The sequence below is a fragment of the Melospiza georgiana genome, chromosome 1 (genome assembly GCF_028018845.1).
Source record: "Melospiza georgiana isolate bMelGeo1 chromosome 1, bMelGeo1.pri, whole genome shotgun sequence".
Taxonomy (NCBI): domain Eukaryota; kingdom Metazoa; phylum Chordata; class Aves; order Passeriformes; family Passerellidae; genus Melospiza; species Melospiza georgiana.
This window is the reverse complement of record NC_080430.1, coordinates 72,819,599-72,840,853: the sequence shown is the minus strand read 5'-3', so window position 1 is coordinate 72,840,853 and position 21,255 is coordinate 72,819,599. Positions and strand designations below refer to the sequence as shown.

General features: G+C 44.6%; 1 protein-coding gene across 1 annotated transcript in view; it reads left to right on the top strand.

Annotated features, from left to right (window-relative positions):
- The window catches only part of PHLPP1 (PH domain and leucine rich repeat protein phosphatase 1), a gene marked incomplete at its 5' end in the record, with an annotated part of 135,901 nt that extends 124,980 nt beyond the window's left edge, over positions 1 to 10,921 (top strand). Inside the window, 4 exon segments of the mRNA XM_058022654.1 lie at positions 3,330 to 3,434; positions 4,722 to 4,916; positions 6,715 to 6,943; positions 8,854 to 10,921. Of these exon segments, the coding sequence (XP_057878637.1) occupies positions 3,330 to 3,434; positions 4,722 to 4,916; positions 6,715 to 6,943; positions 8,854 to 9,972 (1,648 nt within the window).
- Positions 10,922 to 21,255: the final 10,334 nt, after the last annotated feature.

Genomic DNA, 21,255 nt, shown 5'->3' with positions numbered 1-21,255 from the left:
TTCTTGTTCCCTTTCATATGTCTGCTTCTGTGCTAGAAATTGTATGTTTTTTTAATATTTAAACTGCTGAAGACTCACTCTATTTGCAGAGAAACTGGTTCCTTTGCTTTAGGACCCTCAGTTTCCTTCCTGTCTACCTGTTTGTTTCCTGTGGGATTTAAGTGTCATCCATAACTGAAATTCCCGAAGTGTTTTGTCCCTTCTTCTGCAGTGGGCTGAGGAGCTGTTGCAGTAAACCAGATAATCTGTGGATGGTGGTGCTGCCTTGAACTGCACCAGCTCCAAGTTTCCTTCTAAATCTCTTTTATTCTTAAACCTCAAATGGTTCCAAGAAGGATTGATTTACTTTTTATGGGTTGAGTAATTACTTCACGTTGTTTGCTTTTAAATGGTTAAGATCAGACACTGGAGCAGCAGCCCTCATCTGTTGTGCAAGCAAGGGAAATTTACAGTGTGAGTTTACTTATAGCTTGAATCTGCAGATTTTGAAAATATGGGTGGAAATTTGAGGAATGATGATTTCTCAGAGATGAAAACAAGAGTCCATATTCTGCAGCAGACAGTGAAAAAAAGGGCATGCCTCTGTTTTAAGAGTTGTTCTTAAAACAGGAAAATCTTACTGAAGAAAATCTTCCTGAAGAAGCAGTGTGTAATACTGCTCTGGTTCATAGGGGAAAAGCTACACATGTTTTATAGAGTTAATGAATGGTGTCAAAACTTAGAAAACACCAGCTTTTGTTATTTATAACCCAGAAGACAAGATGGTCACACGTTCTCTTGCCACTTTAGTATTCAGGCATCGTGCATGGTAGCATTCTTGTACAAATTTAAATTCAAAGTAGTTGAAGAGTAGTGTGGCCCAGTTAAATGCTGTATTATCACTGACATATGTGTGGTCTTTAATTCACAGAAAATTTTCCCTCTTGCACGTGCATTTTCCTTGCTGTTTGTTTTGGCATTGGCAGTGTGGGTGGATTTTTTGTTTGTTTGTTGGTTTGGTTTTGTTTTTTTGGTTTTTTTTTTTTTTTTTTTTGTTGTTGTTGTTTAGGAATGGGTTTTTTGTTGTTTTTTTTAAGGGCTGAAATGTATGTGTATGTTTTGTTTGGAGTTTTTTGGGGTTTTTTTGGGTTGTTTTTTTTTTTGTTGTTGTTGTTGCAGGATTTGGGTTTCTTTTTTTTAGTTTTGGGGTTTTTAAAAAATTGATTATTCTTAAAACCACAGGTCCATTCTGTTCATTTGAGTTCATTAAGCACAATCAGGTATTTCAGGCCTCCTGAGTGGTTTCTCAGTGTCTGATATGCTACCCTTACTTTTATGGTATTCTGCTATAATTGACTGTCAGGGAGGAGGTGCTTCTTTCACTTGATTTTTGTGGCAGGCACAAAAATACTTGTGCACTTGGTACTTTTTATATCCTCCTTCTGCATGTGAAAGGCAGCTCTCCATCTGTGTCCTGGCAGAATTCAAGCAGGTAGTAGGTTAATATGTATTCTCAGTGCTGGTGAGAAGAGTCCTGTCATGCATGCTTGCTTTTTTAGTATGTATGGAGATCTTAAAGGAAGCTTGCATACTTAGGAGGATGTTGCCAAGTGATTTATTGGATGCAAGAATTTTCATTAGCAATTAAAATCAAAATGAAGAAAAAAAAAAAAGATCTGTTACTCTGATTTTTAAGAGCCAGCATCTAGTTCAATTGTAACAGTAATTTTAAATTAAGGGGGAAGGAAGCCAGGCTGTCCAGAAGCCTTGGCCTGTATAGGATGTTCTGCTGGGTATCATTCCCTTCAGGACACATGGTCAGTTTGTACTGGTTTGTGCCCCCAAGGAGGCTGGAACCAGTGTGTTGAGGTAGCTTTTTTTCTTTTTTTTCACCACTGCTGGGAAGCCTTGAGACAACTCTGGGTCCTTGACCTGCCCAGGAGGCAGAGGTCAGTCAACCCAGTTAAAAAAGAAACAAAAAGAAACTTTTGTGACCCAGGTTCCTCTGCCCTGGAGATAAATGCCTTGTATGAGAAGTCTGCAATGCAAGTGTGTTTGCTCATGGGTGTGCTGCTTTGCCAGTGCAACAGAATTAAAATCTCTGCTACTTTAGAAGAGATCCAGGTTTCCAGTTTGATTTGGGGTTAGTTAACCTTTTTAATAGTCATGGCGAGATGTTTGCCTCCTCTTTGTCACACAGAGGGCTGCAAAACCAAGAACTTAAAACACAAGTGGTTCCAACGTTATTTATGTAATTTGTTGGCTTTTAGTCTGCCCTCACTGATGTACATCCTGGTTATTTATGTAAAAAGAAATCAAACTGGATGTGACAGTACTTAGGTTATTTGAGGAAGGCTTTGCAATGCAGAAAAGACTTTCCTGTGTGTTCAGGTCAGGTGGGGATTTAGAGGAAAAACGAATGCTCAGAGTGAACAGTTAGACCTTTCTGCTTGTGTCCTTTTATGTTCCATTTGGTTCATGAAAGGTTTGGGTGCCTTTGAAGTGTCTGCAGTGTGTGGGGAGCTCGCTTTTCCTGCCTTTGGAAGAGAGCAGTAGGGAGCAGGGGTAGGTCATCTCTCCCAGCAATGCAGGGCTGTGAAGAGAAGAGTATAAACAGAGAGGGCTGGGCCCTTTTTAAGTCTTTACTATGCTCCAGGAGATACTTGAAATTCAGGCTAAAGGCTATGTTGGTAGTAAATTGGAGGGTAGAGGATCAAGGGCCTGTGTGAAAATTGGACTGCACAGATGGGGAATGCAGAAGGGCTATGCCTGCTGTCAGGACCACAGGCTGGCTCTTGCAGGTTGGTGCAGGATCAGGATGGGGCTGATTTCTGTTTTGTGGGTGTTTTCATTAAAGGCTGTTATTACATATTGTTGTTTCTAAACAACTATTTTAATTTTTTTTCCATTTAGGGGGTGCTGTGGGTCATACAGGAGATTTCATTTGAGTCCAATGAAAAGAGCACAGAAACTTGTTAAAATGTGTGGAGATGCATAAGTTTAACAAGTCACTTTGCTATATTGGCTTTCATCAAACTAATGGCAAATTAGCTCTGTATTCCTGCAGGGGCTGGTTTGAACCAAATAGCTCAGGGGTGAAGGCAGGGAAATAGAGGCCAGCTAAACAGAGTGGTGCAGCTGACACCTCACTCATAGCAGCTCAGTTATTGTTGGTTGCACACAGGCACGTAAAGGTAACCACCACCTTGGATGTCCTGCTTCGTTTTCTACTAGTAAATGTCTTACTAACAACTGAGAGAGTAAAAGGGTGCTCTTTTCACATTTGAAGTTGGATCATCAAGTCAGCAAGTCCATCCATTGCCTCTCTCCCCTCTCCTTTCTCCTTGCAGCAATATCCGGTGCTTCAAGATCGACCAGCCGTCGGCGGGCGACGCGTCGGGAGCGCCGGCGGTGTGGAGCCACGGCTACACGGAGGCGTCCGGCGTCAAGAACAAGTACGGCCGGGCACGGTGCTGTGTGTGAGCGCCTCTGTGCCCAGACACAGAGATGCTTTCCTCAGTGCAAGCTTTGGGGACGTTCTAGGGTTTGCAGAGGCCAAGCCACGTCCCTCCATTTGTGCACCAAGCTCTCCTGCCTGGCTCTCCCTTTGGGTCTTTGTTGGGGAAGTTGCTAAGATACAAGGGCAGCCGACACATTTGGTCTATGCAAGACTCTGCTACTTGCAAAAGATCTGAGTGTTTAAAAGCATTTTCCTCTTTGCAAAGCTTCTTTATCTTCAATGAAAGGATGTTTACCAAGCAAATCAGAGATACTAAAAAGAGAAAGAATGGCCAAAACTCTGAATATTCATAGTGTGTGGCGCTCCTGTGACTAAAGGCAGCACTTGACAAATAATGTACCAAGAGTCTGCTAGTCTCTGTGTTGCTGGCAATGTCATGAATCTTTCTTTGTTCCTGAAATACCTTTTTAGAAATCTTCTGCTACCTAGGTTTCCGTAGCAAGTGCCAGCAAGCCTTTCCTGACTCTTAACTGATTTGACACACAACTTGGTTATCAGCACGCTAGATCCCAAGGATGGCTTTTGGAGCAGCAAGTGCAGTTTAAATTGGTGTTGCTTCAGAGATACTTTCCCTCCCATTTTTACAATAAAAAATTCACGTGCTGAAATGGAGGAATGTGGTGTTCACAGGGATCCCAGGACCAGGGAAGGGATGAGAATGTTGACTCCATGTTTCAGAAGGCTTGATTTATTATTTTATGATATATATTATATTAAAACTATACTAAAATAATAGAATAAAGGCTTTCATCAGAAGGCTAGCTAAGAATAGAAAAAGAATGATAACAAAGGCTTGTGACTGACCAAGACAGTCTGAGACAGCTGGGCTGTGATTGGCCATTAATTAGAAACAACCACATGAGCCAATCACAGATGCACCTGCTGCATTCCACAGCAGCAGATAATCATTGTTTACATTTTGTTCCTGAGGCCTCTCAGCTTCTCAGGAGAAAAAATCCTAAGAAAAGGATTTTTCATAAAACATGTCTGTGACAGAGGAAGAATCCTTATGGCTTAGCTGGAACCTCCAGTGTCTCTCCATGTTTTAGCACTGTTGATTGGCCTGACTCGACCCCACAGCTCAGAAAGCAGTCCTGAAATACCTGTGACCAGAGGTGGTTAAAGCTCAGAGCAGGCTGCATCTCTCTGGTCAAAATGACAACTTGAGAAACCAGTAGTGGGATAGAACCCCTGATGTTTTCCTGCTTTGTTTTTTCCCTAGGCTGTGTGTGGCAGCACTTTCAGCCAACAACTTCTGTGACAACCGGGAGGCGCTTTATGGAGTGTTTGACGGGGACCGCAATGTGGAAGTGCCCTACCTGCTGCAGTGCACAATGAGCGACATCCTGGCAGAAGAGCTGCAGAAAACAAAGAATGAGGAAGAATACATGATCAACACGTTCATCGTTATGCAGAGGTGAGTCTTGGATCTGAAGCTTTTTTTTACCTTGTCTGTGCTGACAGTACAGTTTCTTTGCTTTCAGGTCAGGCACCTGCTCTTGCTTGGAAGAAATGTGGGACGGGGGGAAGAGCCTTGGTATCTGGCTATAGTGCTTCCTTTTATTGCTTGTTTTGTGAATATTGCCTCAGTTCCTTTAAGGTGCAGGGAGAAAAATCCCAACACCTCTCCAACCAAACAAAAAAAATCCCAACTCACCTGCAAAGTTACTAAAATGCTTATGCCTAAGTGGTGGGTGGAGGTTTATTCATTTTTGGTATCATCTCCTGAGTATTAAGGTTTACAATTGGCCATAACCAAGTCAGTGGTATCAATGTCTTGATCATCTTTTCAAACTTCCTTGCTACAACTGCCTGCAAAGCCTGAACTCATCCTTTCTGTTTCTGCATACCAATTCAGGTTATTTAAGGTTATGCAAATATTTAAAACACATAGTCTGACTTCTTTGAAATCCCTTTGGCCTTTGAATATTATTTGAGCAGGACCTATCACAAGCTCCAGAGAGTTGTGTGAGTCACTGTGAGTGTAATAGTAGTTCTGTGTAGTGGTTTGGAAACTGTGTGTGCTGTTCTGGTCAGAAGAAGAAATTGTGCCTAGGGAGACACTGGGTGAAGGAGGAGTATGAAGGGAATTGAACAGAGGAGAGTGAAGAGGTCAGGGAAGCAAGAGGGGAAAGCAAATAAGCAGCTTAGAGACTGAGTAAATGGATCAAATTGAAACTAGCATCGCTTCTCGTTGAATTTCTGCACCCTTGGAAAGGAACAATACTGAAGCTGTTGTATTGGAAAAGATAGGGAAGCAGTAGGGTGGCATTGACTCTTACAAACATAAGGGAGAAAACACTTCCTTCCCATAATTGCTTATAACAGTGCCTCAGACTGCTAACTGAGAAGGTGGTTGCCATATACTTAAAATATTCAAAAATAATAACAAATTTGAGTACTGGAAGTACTTATTAAGTGGTTTTGTTTCTTGTTTGCTACTAATGCAATTTACAAGGAATGCAGCATTCCTACAAAAAGCCAAAAAGCTCTTTTTTTGTTGTTTTTTTTTTGGTCTCCAATCAAAATCGGCTAACCATTTCTTTGGAGAGCCAGAAAAAGTATTCATTCCATTTGCATTTAGCCACTCACTGATGCTTACAGATGATATGCAGCACTCCTAGAGTTTAGAGTTTTCCATTTGTAAAACATAATGTAGTAAGCACATTGAGCCTTGGTTTCAAATTTAGTTGTCCATTGTCTCCTCAGGATTCTGATATTTTATTTTTTTGGTCATAATTTGATAACTTTTAAGAGCATTATCCTGAAGATATCACAAAGCAGTGAATCTCTGCCTTTTGCTTTTGCTCAAAAGTAGAGGGTTCTTACAGACAGAATTATTATTTTTATAACAAATTCCATAGCTTCAGAAGCCAAAGCTCTATCTGACCTTTAAACAAATATCTGTTAGATGTAAAGGAGAAGACAGCTGTGAAACTCTTAGAAGTGCAAAGATTTTTTTTTTCTAAAATTGAGCATATTTGACTATCTGCATATGTGAAAATAACACCCTGCCCGAGAGTTGCACATGGGATCCCTGCAGTGCTGCTGCTGTAGTGTCACAGTCTTCAGTGGAGACTTTTGTTTCTGTCCCAGTGATCAATAGAGCCAGTGCCCCGAATGCTTCTGCTTGTGGAACAGCGGCTGTTTCTCCACAGTGCTCCTAATACTTGTTTTCCAATTAAAGAACAATCACTGTTTTGTTTAAATTCCAGGAAACTTGGAACAGCTGGACAGAAACTTGGAGGCTCTGCTGTCCTTTGCCATATAAAACACGATCCCATGGACCCTGGTGGATGCTTCACGCTAACCTCAGCAAACGTGGGGAAGTGCCAAACCGTTCTCTGCCGGAATGGGAAACCTCTGCCTTTGTCCAGGTGTTACGTGATGAGCTGTGAAGAAGAGCTGAAGAGGATTAAGCAGCATAAGGCCATTATCACAGAGGTTAGAGAGCAGCTGGGGAATGTTGCAATTTGCAGCTTCTTTGGAGAGCATTTGCACAGCAGTGCATGAAATTACATGTTGATATCAGTAACCTCTAGGAGGTGGTGTTCATGTGTGAGTTTCTTAGTTGCACTTCTGCTTTCAAGGTGATTCATACCATGCAGTCAAGTTGCTTTTCCATTCCATTGCCATGCTGGACTTCCATTAGCTTTCGAGAGTGAGCAGCTGTTAGCATGTTCCATTGAAACAGGAAAGCAGATACTCTCCTTCTAATGGGAGAGGAATTGCTGTGTTGGAACTGTCATGGAGAACTTTTCCAATTAAAAAGGATGAGAGGGCAGAGCACTTGGAGCAATGCCGTCCTTCCCTTAGGAGACTCCTTGCTCCTGGCAGGCTGACTTTGCTGTCTGAGCTGTGTTCCCAGAACTGCCCTTTGACAGGCTGCTCTTGAAGAGAGCACTTGCCCAAGAGGAAAACTCACCCTGTGCTCAGCTGAACCATGAGAGAGGAGAAAACTGTTTGTTCCTTTCTTAGAAGCTTGAAGCCACTGCTGTCAGTTTTGCTTTGGCTTTTGTGACACATGCAGAGGAATAGATAAGTATCGAATCCTCCTAATGGTGGGGGAAAGGGCAGAAACCTCCCTGCTGTGTGCCTGAGAGCAGGGTGGGCGTGTGTGTGGAGTAAGTCACGTGTCTGTTGATCTTGCCTGGGAAAGGTGAGGGCTGGGATCTCAAATGTGACAAGTTGAAAGGGAGTTACTCCAACATAGTGTGCATCAGGGAGGCACACTCATTCTGTGGCTCCATAGAGGAAAAGGGAAATTTCTGGGCTGAATCTTCAGATGACTGACTGATTTTATGTACACTGATGGCTTATCACTGCTGTCAGCCTTCTAATGGGAAAGTTAACAAGCTGACGTGGGGGCTTCTTTTTTTCCCTGAGTGATTTTAAAGAGGAAGCTTTTTTAGTCCTGGTTCACTTTTCTGTGGTTATCTGCTTTATAATAACCCCTACAGTTATTAGCTGGACCCAAGGAGTGTAAATCCTCACCTTTACTGTTCTTCTTGAATATGCAATTAGCAGGTGCAGCTATCCCCAGCAGGCTGACAGATAGCCAGACTTGCTGTTTCAGACACTTGCTCTGCTTATTCTGGCAGCTTGGATTCTAACCAGGACAGGATTCTGGGATTTGGACGTGCATGGGATTCTATTCTCAAATGCGTCCGTTTTTACTGATGTTATCCCTTTAGATACTACTCCTCCTCCCTTTGGAAATGTCATATCTAAGTAGAGATGTAGTAAGTAATTGGGGCGTGTAAAACATTTCACTACAACTCAGCTGACTGAGAAATGCAGACTTGCTCTCTGCTACATTTGACTTGCATGCTTAATTTAAAGGTTTTTTTAAAATGAACCTTGGTTTCTAAAGTGATGAGCCAAGATGAAACCTACAATTGTTACAGCTGCAAGAGAAGACTTGTGACTGAATGAGCTGCCCCTGTATCAAGTGTGTGATGCTTTGCTCTGTCTAAAGCCAGATACCGTGGGTGGAGGAGGGATAAGTCTGACTCACTGGTAAAAGATTTGTCCAGTTGGCTCTTGCAGCTGCAGGAGCAGAATAGATGGCTCTTTGTTGCAGCCTTCTGCTTTGTTGGTCTGTGCATAGGTGGTGCTGGTGACAAATCAGTCGGGTGTAGGAGGCGCAGCACAGCATTGCAAACCAGCCCTTGCTGTGCTCTCATCCCAGCTCTGTCACCTCCTTGCAAGTCACTTTGCTTGTCTGTCTCCTTGTCTGTGAGTGGCAGTGTTGGGGTTACTGCAAAAACAGCCATCAGTAGAATACAAGGAGAGGCAGGTACTGTATATCCTTGTCTATCTTGTTGCCAATTTCCTGTCCTTTCTAATTTCAGGATGGCAAAGTGAATGGTGTGACAGATTCCACAAGAATCTTGGGGTACACCTTCCTTCACCCAAGTGTTGTGCCGCGTCCTCACGTCCAGTCCATCACCTTAACTCCTCAAGATGAGTTCTTTATTCTCGGGAGCAAGGGGCTGTGGGACAGCCTGTCCATGGATGAAGCAGTTGAGGCCGTCAGAAACGTGCCTGACGCGCTGGCGGCCGCCAAGAAGCTTTGCACTTTGGCCCAGAGTTACGGCTGCAACGACAGCATCAGCGCCGTGGTGGTTCAGCTCAACGTGACGGAGGACAGCTTCTGCTGCTGTGAGCTCAACGGGGTCCCGCCCCCCAGCCCAGGCATCTTCCCCCAGTCCGTCAACGTGGTCATCAAGGACAGGCCCGCGGACGCGCTCGGGATGCCGTCCTCGAGCAGCGGCATGGCCTCCGAAATCAGCAGCGAGATCTCCACCTCGGAAATGAGCAGCGAGGTGGGCTCCACAGCCTCGGACGAGCCTCCCCAGGTGGCCATGAACGAGAACAGCCCCGCGTACCCCGGGGAGCAGCGCTGCATGCTGCACCCCGTCTGCCTGTCCAACTCCTTCCAGCGGCAGCTCTCCAGCGCCACCTTCTCCAGCGCCTTCTCCGACAACGGCCTCGACAGCGACGACGAGGAGCCCATCGAGGGCGTGTTCACCAACGGCAGCCGCGTGGAGGTGGAGGTGGACATCCACTGCAGCCGAGCCAAGGAGAAGCAGCTGCTCCAAGTGCCAGTGGAAGCCAGTGACGAAGGGATCGTCATCAGTGCCAATGAAGATGAGCCCGGCCTTCCCAGGAAAGCGGAGTATTCTGCCACGGGCACCATAGGGCGGCGGCGAGGCAACGGCTCTGTGGCACCACACGAGAGGAGCCATAACTTAATTGAAGTTGCAACGGATGCGCCGCTAAGAAAAACCGGGGGCTACTTTGCTGCTCCAGCACAACCTGATCCTGATGACCAGTTCATCATCCCTCCAGAGCTGGAGGAAGAAGTCAAGGAGATTATGAAGCAGCACCAGGAACAACAACAACAGCAGCAGCAGCAGAAGCAGTATCCCATGGACCACCTGGCAGACTATTATGACACACCACTATGACCCACTCTATTTACTGCTCAGAAATAAACTAACAAATAAGGAGACTTGACTGTGAGACCCAGTGGGCTTGCATTACAGCAGGGGTTTTCCTTATCCTTTTCCTTTATATACTTCCTTTTCCTTATCCTGCCAGTACAGATAACTGCAGCTTTTCAGTTTGTTAGGTTTAATATTCATTGACTTTCTTCTAGAGACGCTTGACTGGTAAAGTTTAAAATAGTTAACCCTCCCTTAACATATCAAGTGTAAAAACAGGAAAACAAAACAAAAAATAATAAAAAAATAAAAAGGTTTAATATATTGCTGAGAAACAGATGATGATGTAATATTTTTTAAAATGGCTTGTTTGTTTTGTTTGAAAAGCAGGGCAGTAGCCAGTGCTAAATGATTTAAGTAATATTGTAATACTGTATTTCTTTGAGAGAAAAGGCTTTTTTTGGTCTTGAAAATGATAGACATTTGTAGAATATGGAGACTAACTCCTAGGAGTTGCTTTACTCTTTCAGGTGACTTAAGTCACTGAGATTCACTAATTTTCTCTGAGAGAACAGTTGATTGGGAAATTCCTGTAAATAGCTCAGTGTTGTATAGTGATGCTTACATGTTTTGTAGCCTTGGCATTAAGGACACAACCTGAAAAACTGACCTTTTTTCTTAAGCGACTCTTTGGGCCATGGTCATTAAGCGTAATGGACTGTGTGGCTGTGTATACAAGTTAGCTAGAGCCCAGGTGGTGTAGACTGTTCAAAGAAACCCACTTTTTCCTCCAGTCTCTTTCTTTCCTTACTTTTACAGACACGTTTTGTTTGTGTTCCTTACTGCTGCCACAACCAGCATGATTGTATAGAGCTCATTTGCTGTAGAACATTTACATACCAAGAGTTATATTAAAGCCGAATGCACAAATGAACATGTCATAATTTTTGTTATAATAAATATGAAATTTACACCTGATGTCTGCTTTTATGTCTGACTAGCTGAGCAGCAGCTCTCAAACAGCAGTTTGCTGTGGTTCCTCAGCGTGCTGCTCAGTTAAACCAAGAAGTGTTGAACTTTTTCAGCTCTATCACATTTTTACACTAACTGCAGAAGCTCACTTGTATTTTCAGAATTCAAAGGTTGTGCAAAGTGGCCTTTAAAAGATACAAACCAACTCTCTGAGGAATTGACCTGTTCCATTTTTTTCTTTCTTGGTACTAATGCAGCACTATTGATTTGCCCTTTGCCACAGTATTGACAGTGCCAGAACACTGAAGAGGAGCGGTGTGCTCTGCTGGCTCTGTCCCACTGGGACTGAGTGACTGAAGATAGAAATGATGAAGGGATAACAAAAGGTAGAAGGAAAGCAATGGATACTGAGAGGAGAGAGAAAACATGAGGAGAAGGCAGAAAAGTGAATTTAAAACTACCTATGTAAATTTGCTCCAATGTGCTTCATGAACATGAGTTCGATGGCAATCAGACTTTGGTAGCAAAGGGGCATCTTTTTGTGATTCCTGTGGGAAAGGAAAAATGTAGAAATGTCCTTTCTCAGTATTGCCCTCAGCCAACTGCTCCTTTTTACCACTTCTCACTCTTTAAAAGCTGAAGTAGTGTGCAGTCATGACAGTGTCTTGTTCCTGTTTGGCATTTGGTCTGTATTTGGGAAGAGGACTGTGGTGACAGGCTGTTGTCCTTATTCTGTTCTAGGCTGAAATAGCCAAGTTAGAACAGGATTGCTGTTAACAGAAGATTTTTAGTTACTTTTCCTTAATAACAATAACAACAGAGGAGCAAACACTAAAATACCTGGTTTGATAAATGTTTATAGCACTGTGTACTGTAGATCTAGAAGATTGTATTTCATTGTAATTTGAGCTTCAAAATATCTCTTTCTTAAAGAAAACTCATTAAATAATGTATTTAAACAAAAAGGGTTTATGGTTTATTGGTCAGTAACTCTTAGATGTTCTTTAGTAAACAGTTTGTATATTTCAGATTTTGCTGAAGTGATTCTTTGTCCTTGAAAAAGGTTCTCTTTTTTTCCCTTCTGTTCTGATGCTGCTTGAGGCTGAAGGTGACAACTTCCTAGCAAGGACACTACCTTTATTTTCCTGCTGCTGGTGGAGGAGTAACCTTGCTGTCGCTGCCTGTGTGCTAAGGTGTCTGCTGTGCTGTCCATGGGGTAATTCAGAGAGAGGAGCAGAGGGCAGAACAGGGGTGGAAGGGGAACTGTTTCATGTGAGCTAAATGATGGTGGCTGATACTCCTCTTATGTGAATAGAAGGACATGCACATAGGCTCTGTAAAGACCTTCCCTTCCCTCCATTTGAAGGACAGACTCCCAAGAACTTGCCAGCCCCTGTGGTTTCCCTCGTTATGCCCTTACTTTGAAGCATAGATGGTCAAAACTGACAGCCCACTGAAGGCTGCCCCTTTCAGCCTGCTGCCTTCTGTAAAGTTAGCAGCAGCATCCTGGAGTCAGGGCTTCTGTGGCAGCAGAGTGACAGGATTTTGGTGGAGGAAGTATACCTTTGGATTATTTGTCCTGCCTTGAAAATGTGGCTGTGATAGTAGCCTGTCTTAGCAAGTTATAATGTGAAGGATTGATGGATTCATAGGGGTGATTCCATCCCTCTGCTGGGCTTTGTGTCATGTGTTTAGATTGCTAGGTTGGATGGCTTGCTGCATGTTTGTAAATAGCATTTATTTTTCAACAGAGGCAAAAGGTATTTTGTCCTGGCTTTAAACTGATTTGAAAAACAAGGTGCAGTGTTTGCAACTCATTATTTTTTCTGGATGTTACTGTCCCCTTTCACAAAAGTGAGTTGGTGTGTTCCGACCTCATGAGCTCACTGATTGCATCTACATGCACTAATAGTGCACGTGATTTTTGGATTATGTTCACAGTGTATTTTGCACAGTTTTGACCTACTGGGAACTGTCTGACTCAAAGAGATGTGGATTTATTTGCAGAACTTGACAGCTGTAGTAGGGATGATGGTTGGGAGCTAAAAAGAAGGCTTTCAGCCATGGAAAATGTACAACCCCATTACCTTTATAATCGAACCTTGCATGTCCTTTGAAATTTGCTGATAGTTTTATCTGAGACAAGCAGAAATGTATGAATAAGAGGAGGTAGATGGCTGATGGCAGAGAAATGAACATATTTACATTCTTTTCTGGAAGATAATTTTAAACAGAAAGTTGTGGTACTATTGAGAAGTAACTGAGTGGCTTCTGTGCTTGTAAATGGGAGCCTTTTTTTAAAAGCCATAAAAGCTTGTTTCTTGCTTTCTGCCCATAGTGCTCTAATGTAGCAATTTTGTTGTGCCAGAATAGCGTGCTGGCATCCTGCCTGTGGCACCACCATCTCCATGATGGCAACCACTATGGTGGCATCACTTTCCTCTGGCTTACTGGCCTCGGAGCATGCCACTGCATCCATGTGGGTTTTGTCCCTCATGGCTACAGAATGTGCTGCTGCTGTAGTGCCCCCTAAGTCCTGCTTCAAGTAATCTCTTTGTAGCAAGCTTGGTATCATCACCAGCCCTTGTGTTTGCTGCTCATACAGGTAATTTTCCAGCAAATTGTACCTATTCTATTTTCTTTTTAAGCATAACTTTGCTACTTCAGAAATGTATCTGTGTGGGGCTGGGTGCTAATGAAATGTCACACTTGGCTCTGAAGGTAATTTCTGCATCTCTGCACCAGTCATGGATGGTGCCTCTTGGGTGCAGCCTTGTAGGTCTGGGCTTGCAAATGTGCACTTGAGTGGGTTGGGTGCGATAACCCCGTGAAGGGTGTTCTGGTCTGGGGGGCAGGAGGGCTTCAATCAATTCAAGCAGAGCAGTAGGATTCAAAGGAGTGAACAGGACAGTACCTTCAGCCTGATCTGCCCGATTTCCCTGCACACTGCCAGCCCCTTGGTGGAGAGGTGTGCTTTTCCTAAGAGGAGAAGGCACCCAAGCCAAACAGTTCTCAGCAGTGCTGTTGGGTCAGGTCCCTCAGCGCTTTGGCTGCAGGGGGGAGCTACACGGCCAGAAGGTGGTAAAAATATCTTTTGGGCTTGGAACCAGGACAGTCTTAGCTCTTAAATGACTCTATGTTTACTTTTCTCTGTTAACCTGCTTTACTGCCCTGCTTTGTTAGTTCAGTTGACTTGTTTGGGGCTCACGTGTGCTATTGTTGCCGTAATTGCTTTGTCTTACAGATTTGTTACCTGCGTGCTTGCACTGAGGGTTTCACGGGGTGCTTTGTGAACCAGTCTGTTTCCTCTTGATTGCTTGCATTTTGCTGTGCCTTAGACTGATGCTCTAAGTGTTCAAATGCCCTGCCTAACAAGACTGCTGCTTCTATGGAAAGCTGAAAGTTAAAATTTGTCTGCTGCCTGAGAGCAAGTGACGCTGCAGCCATTTCAATCAAAAGGTGGGGGTGGAAAACCCCCAAATATTAAATAGATTAACTGCAGCCCCAGGGCAGAATCAGTATACCATTTATCTGGGACATCAGTGTGGGAAACAGTCCTGGTTTGCTCCAAGTCCCTGGTTTAAATGCTTGGTCCCTGCTTTTATCCAGACCATTTTATTTGTATTTCCATTCCTGTTGAGGTCAACAGTTCATCCTTTAGATCATCCTTTCTCCGGCTGACAAGTTTGGATTCACCTGTGGTTGACTTGGATACCTCATCCTACGTTTTATCTCATGCCATGAGCTAAGCTTGCCCTCTAGGCTGAGGCTGAGGTAGGATCTGAACGAGGCAGACGCTATCTCATCTTTTTCCATATTTTTTTAATATGGTAAGCTAAAGGGAGACACTTAAAACTGCAAGAGCTCATCAGAAGCATGATGGCATGAGGAAGCTGTTGTATAATAAGTGCAGTGTGACAGGGACCTGGGACAGGCAGGACTGGTCTGCTCCCTCATAGGGAGACCCAGGAGCCAGTGATCCCCTGAGGCTTTCTGCTGTAGGATATTCAGGGTGCCTGGTTTACAATCAGGGTGTGGATTCCTGCACGTCAGACTTTGGGGGAGAGGATGAAGTATGCAGTCCCAAGGCTGGGAAGTAGTTCCTGCTGGTGGATGAAGTTCAGCTGGCTCTTCTTGCCCTGTTGCCCATTAGGGTCTCAGTGCCAGTGTCCTGCTGCTCATCACAGCCTCTGGTGCATTTGGTGGTTTTGTTTGAGCTTGTTCTTCTGTTCTTCTGTGTCTCTCATTAAAATTAAGGAAACAGACAGAAAAGGGATCTTTTATCAATGGTTCTGTAGAATTGTCTTTGGAGGTTTGTGTTAAGGACATGTAGGTAACTAAGGGGCATCCCAGGGGCCATCAATGGGCAGGGATGGGGCGCTGGAGGTCTTCAGGAGCTCCCAGTGCCATCAGCCCTGTGATGAGAGCTGGGCACCAGACACAATGCTCTGAGCACAGCAGGCTCTTCTCCCCTTGTCAGATTCAGCACAGCTGCACCAAGAGAAATAAATGTGTTTTAACCATAAAGTTGTCAGTATTGACTCGTGGAACAGATGGGATTGTTTTGCTAATTAAATGTATGCTGTTGAATGCTTTAAAGGAAATTGGGATGCAGAACTATGAAGAGAGACTGGTATAGCAGAAGTCTGTGACTTGTAAAATGCTTTTTCATTTTAATTCCTCTTAAGGAGAGACCAGCATTTTGTGGAAAAAAATCTTGCAGTAGGTGCACTTGCACTTAGTACTTGGTCCTGAAATTACAGAATGTATAGTGACATACAGTGCACAGAATAGTGCATAGAATGCATAGTGAAGTTCTCTGCTCAAATGTATTTAAAATTGGATGGCAAGGAAGAGCAGATGCTGCTGTGTCTTTTTAAAGTGGCCAAAGCTGTCCTCCTGAAAGGAGCAAATCTCCCTGAAAGAAAGCTTTGCCAGGTCACCTATGGTAGTTTAACAAGGGGTTAAGGGATTTTTAACATTTAACAAGAGGTTAAGGGATTTTTCTGCTCTCTCATTTCAGTTGGGCAAAATTTGACCCTAAATTTTCAGAATTTGTTGCTTTGCTGTTCAGAATCAGCTCAAGTATCAGCAGAGTCATTCCCTGACATTTTTTCAATGCTTAGGAGATAAGAACATGGGAAAGGATGTCCCCAGACCATCCTGCACCTTCAGAAATAGGAATGTCTAGGAAGGGGGATCCATAGCAAGAGACCTTCCCCACTCCCAGTGGTCTGTGGCTTGCACGTGTTTGAACCAGGAGCATGTCGTTGTGAAGATGATCAGAGATGGCTTTCAGGCCTCCTGGCCTTTCCTGACAAGGAGCTGAGCGTGTATATTTGGGGCGGGGGAAGGCGTATTCCCGCTGTCCGTGTTACTTGGGAGCTGCAAGGGCTCCCCCTCGTGTTCCCGCGGCACAGGACCAGCGCTGCTGCGTCTCCTCCTCGGCTGCCATGGCACGGCGGCATCCCGGCTCCCACCCATCCTGCGAGCCGTGCAGGAGCCCCAGAGGCCCGGAAAAGCCTTTCTTCAGATCAGCAAGGGAGGCAGCAACACAGACATGGCAGGAGTCTGCTTTGCACCGACCGAGGGCTCTCAGAAGCCTCCTAAGTGTTACTAACACATTGGCTGTGAATCCAAACGAGGATGTGAGGGCTGAAGGAGCCAGGGAAGTCGCACCTGCAGTGTTGCCAGGTAAAACAGGATCTTAGCAAGATCTCTGTAGTCTTAGCAAACGATGTGCAATGAGATCTTGATCCCAGCATGTCTTATTTATTTGGACCAATAAACTGCCTAATCTTCACCATCAGAGCCCATTCACAAGTCTAAAACTCTGAATCCCCTTTGAGTTGCACAAGTGCTGAAGCATTCCAGAGAAGGGCAGTGGAGCTGGTGAAGGTCTGGAGCACAAGCCTGATGAGGAGCAGCTGAGGGAGCTTCTTTGTTTAGGTTGTTTAGGAGAAAAGGAGGCTCAGGAGCTGTTTCCACTCTCTGCAACTGCATGAAAGGAGGGTGTAGCCAGGTGGAGGTCAGTCTCTCTTCCTAAGTAACAAAATGAGAGGTAATGGCCTCAGGTTGGACCAAGGGAGGTTTAGAAAAATTTCTTCACCGTTAAGGGTGTTCAGGCATTGAAACAGGCTGCCCAGGGAAGTGGTGGCATCACTGTCCCTGGAAGTTTTCAAAAGATGTGGCTGTGGGCATTTGAGGACATGGTTTAGTGGTGAACACAGCAGTGCTGGGTTAACAGCTGGACTTGATGATCTTAGAAGTCTTTCGCAACCTTAGATGATTCTGTGATAGAGCCACCTTGTTGGGGAATTACTCTTGTACTCTGAAGCAAGGAAAACACCCTGTTTGCACCTGTGTGCATCTGTCTCATGAGCCTTTCTACATCCTTCTGAAAAACAAATTACCTGTAAAACACATGCAGGCATTTCCCAGACTTGAGCCCTTCAGCAGGGCCTGAGAGTTTTGGGGAGCGCAGTAGCAGGTGCAGGTCTGTGTGTGAAAGGCATGCCTGGAAATCAATAGACCATTCGTAGTAATGAAGGGCATCCTGTGACTTGCCTGTTTTGCACTGTCACACGCCTGAACCAATTACATCAAACCCCTTGACAAGTGGTGGACCTTGCAGGGGTCTCATGTTTTATTTATGACGGGTGATGCTGAGCATCTGTGACAGTTTTTATGCTGTGCTGGCATTAAGCTGCTGCAATACCCTGAGCGCCACCATTTCTGGGAGATGGATGATTTGAAGGAGAAGAGTAACGACGAATGTCACAGCTGTCATAAACACTGCACTTCAGTGGTGCCCTTCAGTAACTTACCTGAGTCTTGAAAAAGAAAAGGAGGTGTCCAAGTTCAAGTGGGATTGAGGGATCTGAGTTACTGAAGGTCTGATGTGTATCTGTAGCTTTGCTCAATTCTATGGTGAATGTAAGCTGTGGTGGAAAACTACCAGAAGAGTAACTTTAATGAAGCCAAGTCTGCACTAGGAGTAAAACACATGGATTATGAAAGAAAAATTCCATTCAAACTGTTCTTTAGTGCTCTAATCCCTGTATGTATTCTCATCAATTTAAAGCAGTTTCCCATGTAAATTGAGATGCTAACTTTTCTTAATGCTAAGCCTTGAATTCAGTTTCTGCTGTTGCACAACCTGTTTGTGTCCCTAGTTGCTTCTGCACATTGGATACACTCAAACTCTTCTCTGGAGGACTCATGGAGAGAGCTTAAATTGGGAAAAAATCTATTATAGTCTGGGAAAGTTTTAATTTTCTTTTGTCATTAAGAAAATAGGAGAGCTTCTTGTTTCTGGTTACCTGAAAATTTCCTTTCTGTGGATGGGTACAAAGGTCTTTCCCCCTCGCAGCTGCTCTGCAGCAGGATGGCAATACCCTAATACATGCAAATCTTCCAGCAGCACCAGATTTCCAATTCCAGATACATGAATTATTTGGGAAATGTAAAGGTTGTATTAAGCTTATTTGAAAGAGTAAACATCCTCTCTCCTCTTTGTCCTCCACCCCCCAGTTTTGCCTTTCACACTGAAACAAGAGACCTGTGTCCTTGGATGTTGATTTGCTCTCTTTTGGACAAGATTTACCCCAGACTAAACAGTTTTATCAATTTGTTTGAATAAAGGACACATCTAGGAAAATGGGTACTCAAAGGTGCACAGCCCAGCATGATGGAATTTTCATGGCAGTCTACTCAGTGTTGGGATGCAGGATCAGGGGAAAGGATTCCCTCCCCTCCTTCCTCCTCTCTACTTTCTTTTTTTAAATCTTTCTGTCCTTCTCAGCATAAATATCTTATGTCCTTTGTTTCCTCCTCAAGATTAGGGCACGGAGAGGCATTTTTTTTCAGACAGATTGTTTTTCTCTGAGAATCTTCTGTGGGGAGAGGTCCCTCTGTGGGTAGCTAATGCTGGGGGGCTCAGCTGGAGGCTTTTCTCTCTGACTGACTAAAGCTGTTTGCTCACACATTGAAGCAGAGTGGTGCAAATTGATGGTTTAGGTCCAAAGGGGCTGGCCAGGAGTCTCACAGGTAACTCTGAGATGAATGAGGTGCTCAGCCCAGTTCCCTTCACTGGTGACCTGTCATTTGCAGTGGGGCTTTTCTCCTGCCAAGCAGCTCCAGTTCACCCTGCAACCTGCATCCATTTCCTCGTGTCTCTAGGGATAGTTGCCATTTTAATTCTCTCTGTAAAGGTTCAGAAAAGGTTTGGTGTGTCAGAAGGCTTCGTGCTGTACCCAAGGCTTTGAGATTGAGAGATGCTGTGCTGTTTACCCCCAGCCTCTTGGAGAAGGGCAGGTTTGGCCCTTGCTATCCCTGCTTCCTTCACAGCAGGTGAGGAGCTGTGGTGGTCACAGAGGGCAGGCTGGATGCAGCCTGGGGATGCCCCTTACCAAAGAGGGACTGAGGGTGATGGCTGTGGGCATTCCTTTGGATGCAGGTGGATTAGGCTGTCAGGGGCTGTGCCAGAGAAACAGCTGAGCTTGTTTTCAGTGCTGCCCTTGAAGGCTGCACAAAGGCAATGCAGACACATGTGTGCACAGGGCCAGCAGCAGGGAAAGCTCAAAGGAATGGCAGGGCTGACAGGAGCATTTGCCCTGCCTTTGTTTACTGGTCCAAATGTGGATTATTGTCCCATACTAACTGGCAGCCACTGCTCAGAGGTAATGGTCAGGCACAGCCATCTCCAGCAGAAAGTGGGAAGGCTAATCTGCCCTGGAAGAAGGACCACCTGCAATGGCAGCTGGGGACAGCAGCCTGTTGTGGCCTTAGTCACATGTGTCTGCTAGAAAACCTCTGCTCTTGTATTACACCTTCCCAGCTCACACAGTCGGGACTTTGATGACTTCTAGGGGACATCAAGCATGGTGTTATAGTTGGAAAGCAGGGGGTTTGGATTGTTCTGATGGCATTTGGCTTCTCCTTCACCCCAACAGGTAAGAAAGCTGCTTCTTTCCTGCCTTAGTCCTCTGAGAAGTATTTCTGGGATTTTCCCCTCTCCTCTCCACTTCCTTCAGTGAAGGTGAATGGAGGAAATGACACTGTTTATTACCTCTTCACAATTATTTCTTAACAATCTTTCTTCATGGTATCAAGGAAGGAAACAAATTTGAGGCAGAAAACTTTCAGGAAACTGTCAATCACTGGGTTGTGGCTTTCTTTGGGGTCCCTTTTCTTGCAGTGTTTCAGGACCTCAGTGTGTTTGTTGAAGACGTCAGGCTGACAGCTGGAATGCCTGGGGGAAGGGATGCCATCCACAGCCACCTGTCAGGGTCTCCAGGCCTAAGGGCTGGGCCAAAGTGAACCTCACAAAGTTCAAATAAGGCCAAGTGCAAGGTCCTGCACCTGGGCTGGGACAATCACCAGGATCAGTCCAGACTGGGTGCTGAAGGGATCAAGAGCAGCCCTGTGGAGAAGGACAGGAGGGATAAAAAATAGTGCATAAAAATGGATTTGAACTGGCAGTGTGCATTTGCAGCCTGGAAAGCAAATCATATCCTGGGCTGCACCAAAAGCAGCATGGCCAGCAGGGTGAAGGGGAGGATTCTGTCCCTGGGCTCTGCTGTGGTGAGACCCCATCCAGAGTGCTGCATCCAGCTTGGGGGGTCACCAGCACAGAAGGGACATGGACCTTTTGGGGAGAGTCCATAGGAGGGCCAGGTCAATGATCAGAGGGCTGGCTGTGAAGACAGAGAGAGTTGGGGTAGTTCATCCTGAAGAAAAGAAGGCTCTGGGAAGATCCTTTTGTCTTTCAATATATAAAGGAGGGCTGAAAAATGTGGAGAGAGACTTTTTACTAGAGCCTGTAGTAACAGGGCAAGGGGAAACCATTTTAGATTAAAAGAGAGTAGAATTAGTTTTGTTATAAAGAATAAACTTGAGGCTGTAAATGTTAGAAACAAGAGGGGATGATGAGGGTCCCTTCACCCAGGGAAGCAACTGGGTGAGGAGCTGAGAGGATGTGATTGGGACTGACCTGTATTCAGCACCTACTTTTTGACTCTCCATGTAAAACACATTAAAGCTGCTCCTGCTAACAGGAAAGGGACCCAAAATGTTTGGACTGTGAGGGACTCGGGTGTCCAAGGGAGGAACACCACAGAAACAGTCCACAGTGGAGCTCTGCACCATTTTCCAAAGACTGAAATACCTTGCAGCAAATGAGGCCTTTACAACAGACATGGGGAATAAAGAGACAAGCAAAAAAAAAAAAAAAAAAAAAAAGAAAATAAAAAAAGAAATCGATGCTACGAAGAAGATTATTGCTTTTACCCAGTGATGGCAGGCAAGCATCCCAAAATGAATGGGACAGAATAA